Source organism: Poecilia formosa, unplaced genomic scaffold (assembly GCF_000485575.1).
Source record: "Poecilia formosa unplaced genomic scaffold, Poecilia_formosa-5.1.2 Scaffold47, whole genome shotgun sequence".
NCBI lineage: Eukaryota > Metazoa > Chordata > Actinopteri > Cyprinodontiformes > Poeciliidae > Poecilia > Poecilia formosa.
In genome coordinates, this window is record NW_006799986.1 from 1 (window position 1) to 3,870 (window position 3,870).

Sequence of the window (3,870 nt, forward strand, 5' to 3'; positions counted from 1 at the left end):
AACGCAGAGAATTGCGCAACACCTTGTTGTAACAGTAATCACTGAGATTATTGTTGTTGTTGGGTCATTAAGTTTAAAACGTTTTGTTGATTTTTCAGGACGGTTAATTCCTGAGTGAGCAGAACCAGAACCAGGCATGAAGTTCTGTTCATCCACTGTTTTCAAGAACCAAAATGTTCTGATGGGATTCTGCTGGACTTTTCCCACCATGAGCAGAAAACAAATCACCTTAAATAAAGATATTAACTCATTTATTATTTATTGATTTATTTTAATAAGATAAACTTTGTTCTGCTGGATTCAACACATTTAGCATTAAATAACTGAGCTGGTCCTGTTTGGACCTCCATCTCTCCATCAGAACCACCAGTCAGAGTCTAAACGGGTCACATGGACTTCATCCGATCCAATTATTCTGATCCATTTTCCAGTTTTTCCACAATCCCAGTTTATTTTCTCTGATGTTCAGAGTGATGATGGTTCTGACCCGGAAACATCCAGAACCTCCTGGGACTAACCAGCTTCTCCTTCTGATCTCAGCTGGAGAACTTCCTGTTTCCTGTCCAATCAGAGGCCAGAGAGCAGAGGGACACGCCCACTCCCAGTAGAACCGACTGATAAAAGAGGAGTAGTGCTGTGGGCTCCTGCTGCCCAGAGGAGGCAGAAATCACCATAGCAACCAGTGACTCAGCAGTTAATCCAGGTTCTGGTTCAGGTGATGAGAGGACGGAGACGCAGCAGGTCAGACTTCAGCTCTGACCTGCTGGTCAGGAGAAAAAAAAGTCCAGAACAGATTTCTGTCTGTTGAAGCGTTTAATTAAAACAGCAGGAAAACATGGAGGACCGGTCCAGATGGGATTCATCCCAGCAGAACCTGCATGTTGAAAGGCTCTGAGTCATTTTTAACGGTTCAGTTTTTCGTTTTTAAAAGATGGAAATGAAAACCAGACCCAGTTCTGACACTTGTTCTGACACTGGTTCTGGCTCTGGATTCTTTCTGGACCTTCAGTTCCGGTTGTGTTCCTTCAGCCGCACGTCCTGAAGTAGGTCAGGCCCAGTTTACTGTAATATTACACTTTAATAAAGTAATAATACACTTTATTTTAAAGTATCTTTCAGGACTCTCATGGTCGCTGTACAATTAAAAACCAACACAGAAAAATATCAACAAAAGGAACAGAAGTGAAATAAAGATTATAAAAAAATCACATCAGCAAAAACTAAGAATATGTTAATCTAAAATATTGATCAGATTTAAACTGAGCTGTGATGCAGAGACGCAGCCGCCATCTTGTGAGTGGCATTTTAGTCGAAGCTGTAGATGGCAGCGTGACGCCGACCTACTGGAGGTTCTGGTTCTGTGATGGAAATAAAGACGAACTTCAGAAATTATAAAAACTTAAACGAGCTTCTGTGAAATCCACCAGCAGCTCCGTCACGTTACTATGGTTACAGATTCATTCACGCTTGTTTATGATTAAACTTTCAAACTAAATAAACACAAAGAGATAAAAAAAAAACACGGTTACAGGCTGGAACGCCATCCTGTTACCACGGTAACGGGATGCTGGGATGTTCACTGCCACCTCTGTCTCCGAGCGAAGCGATGAAGGTCACATGATGCTCAGCCTCCTCTTCATCAGCCCGCCCTCGGCACCGGATTCTGTAACGCACAGACACGTTACTGTTACCGAGCTGATGACATCACTTCCTGCTCCAGCTTAAATTTCTTCATGTTCCAGAGTTTAACACCAGGGGTCCCCAAACTACGGCCCGCTGGTCCGGCCCCCTGAACAATAGAGCATTCAGATTTTTTTTCATTTATTGTATTTTCCGGTTTATATGTGTATTTTTCTTCAACCACCAGGGGGCTCTTTAGCAGGAAGTGTGTCCTGTAAACTGTGGGTGTTTGTTTTGCATGGCGCATTGCTGCCATCTGTTGGACTTTTAGGGAACTGCTTGACTTTTATGTTATTTAATCAGTTCGGTTGTTTGCTAGCGGTAGAGCAGATGAACACGTGTCTGTTATGAACGCCACCTGTAAGTAGCAGCTTATACTTCATGGTAACATATGAGAAATTAATATGTTAAAGTTACATTCCCTCAATGGAATGTATACTAGCAAAAACTAGTATATATTCCTAATTAGGGAATATATACTAGTCACTCATGTCACTCATGGGCAAAACCCATGAGTGACCGTTTCACTCATGGGTTTTGCCCATGTGCTTTCTGGGTAAAAATCAATCGAGAAACGCATCCCCCCCCTACAATTTCTGGCCCTCACAGGAAAAAGTTTGGGGACCACTGGTTTAACACTCTGACTCGCGGCGCGGCGCTTACTGCTGGGAACGTTATGGGAGAGTCTCCGAGCCCGGACCGGGATCGCTGACTGCAAACAGAGAGCAAAGGTCAGAGTTCACCCAGAGCTTCTGGCTGAACGAGGAGAAAAACGTCTGAGGTTCAGAGCCGCAGCTGGAGGAGAAAAAACTCCAAACTATATGAAGAAAAGTCATAATACAAAAATAAAACCTAATGGGGGGAAAAATAATAATAATATGAGAATAAAGTCATAATAATGTGAGAATATTCGTAATATGAAAACAAAGATGTAATATTATCAAAATATTGTAACAATTTGAGAGTAAAATAAAAATGAGAAAAAAGTCAAAATGCAAATTAAGATGTAATCAGAGAAAAGCATCAGAATATTACAATAACATAATAAATGTAATAAAGTTGTAATATTAAGAACATGAGAACTGCATGAAACAAGAAGCTGATCATCTAGTTAAGTTATAATCTGGCTTTTAAATAAGGAAGGATTTTATATTTTCCCTCAGCATCAAATTATCAGCAGCAGGAAATTAAAATGTTTATTTAGAATAAATAATCCCAGACTGGGACGCTATAATTATAAAGGCTTTTTATAATTAAAATCATTTTTTTCTCTTAGTTTTAATACTTTCTTCTGTTAATATTATAACATAAAACACATTTTCTTGGTCTGGCCTGAAGCTCCGATATTCATAAACTGATGATGTCATGTTAATCAGCTCAACGACTATGTGACCTTTAATGACCTTCAGTGACCTTTAATGACCTCTAATGATCTCCAGTGACCTCTAATAACGTTTAATGACCATCAGTGACCTCTAATGACCTCCAGTGACCTTCAGTGACCTCTAATGACCTCTAATGAGCTTCAGTGACTTTCAGTGACCTTACTTTCCTCCTGCGGTCTGTTGGATCTCCAGCGGTGCTCAGTGCAGCGATCCGATCCTCGATGTAGGAAACCTGAGAAGAAACAGCTTCATTAGCAGATCCGGGTTAGAGCGGCACTGTGACTCCGTTCTGACCCGGTTCTGATCCGTTCCGACCCGTTCGACCCCGTTCCGACCCATTCGGACCCCGTTCCGACCAGTTCGGACCTGTTCTGACCCGTTCGGACCTGTTCCGACCCGTTCGGACCCTATCGGACCCGTTCGGACCTGTTCCGACCCGTTCGACCCCGTTCCGACCCATTCGGACCCCGTTCCGACCCGGTCGGACCTGTTCTGACCCGTTCGGACCTGTTCGGACCCGTTCCGACCCGTTCGGGCCCGTTCTGATCTGTTCAAACCTGTTCCGACCTGTTTGGACCTGTTCCGACCCGTTCGGACCCGTTCCGACCCGTTCCGACCCGTTCCGACCCGATCGGACCTGGCTCTGTGCGCTCTGCACGTCGGCGGCCGCCTGAGCCACTCTGTCCTCCAGCTCCAGCAGTAAGGAGGCGGAGCCTCTGCATGCGGTTCTGGGCGGCTCCAGCAGGGGGCGCTGCTGCGTGTCGGGGCTCAGTGGGAGGCGGTCGGCCTGCAGCAGAAACAGTTG

General features: G+C 44.1%; 1 protein-coding gene across 3 annotated transcripts in view; it reads right to left on the reverse strand.

Annotated features, from left to right (window-relative positions):
* Positions 1-955: 955 nt before the first annotated feature.
* LOC103138193 (melanophilin-like) overlaps positions 956-3,870 on the reverse strand; it is a 25,929-nt gene continuing 23,014 nt past the window's right edge. The window contains exons 13-16 of one of the 3 annotated variants that reach the window (XR_001662121.1): positions 3,229-3,297; positions 2,344-2,392; positions 1,553-1,663; positions 1,349-1,358 (exon numbers count right to left, since the gene is read on the reverse strand). Coding sequence is in view for 2 of the 3 variants with exons in the window: in XM_016671564.1 (XP_016527050.1) it covers positions 1,722-1,742; positions 2,312-2,392; positions 3,229-3,297 (171 nt within the window). In the remaining variant the exon portion in view is untranslated. Of the gene's footprint in view, positions 1,743-2,311; positions 2,393-3,228; positions 3,298-3,870 lie in introns of all 3 variants that reach the window. The other 2 variants (XM_016671564.1, XM_016671565.1) reach the window with 2 other exon arrangements.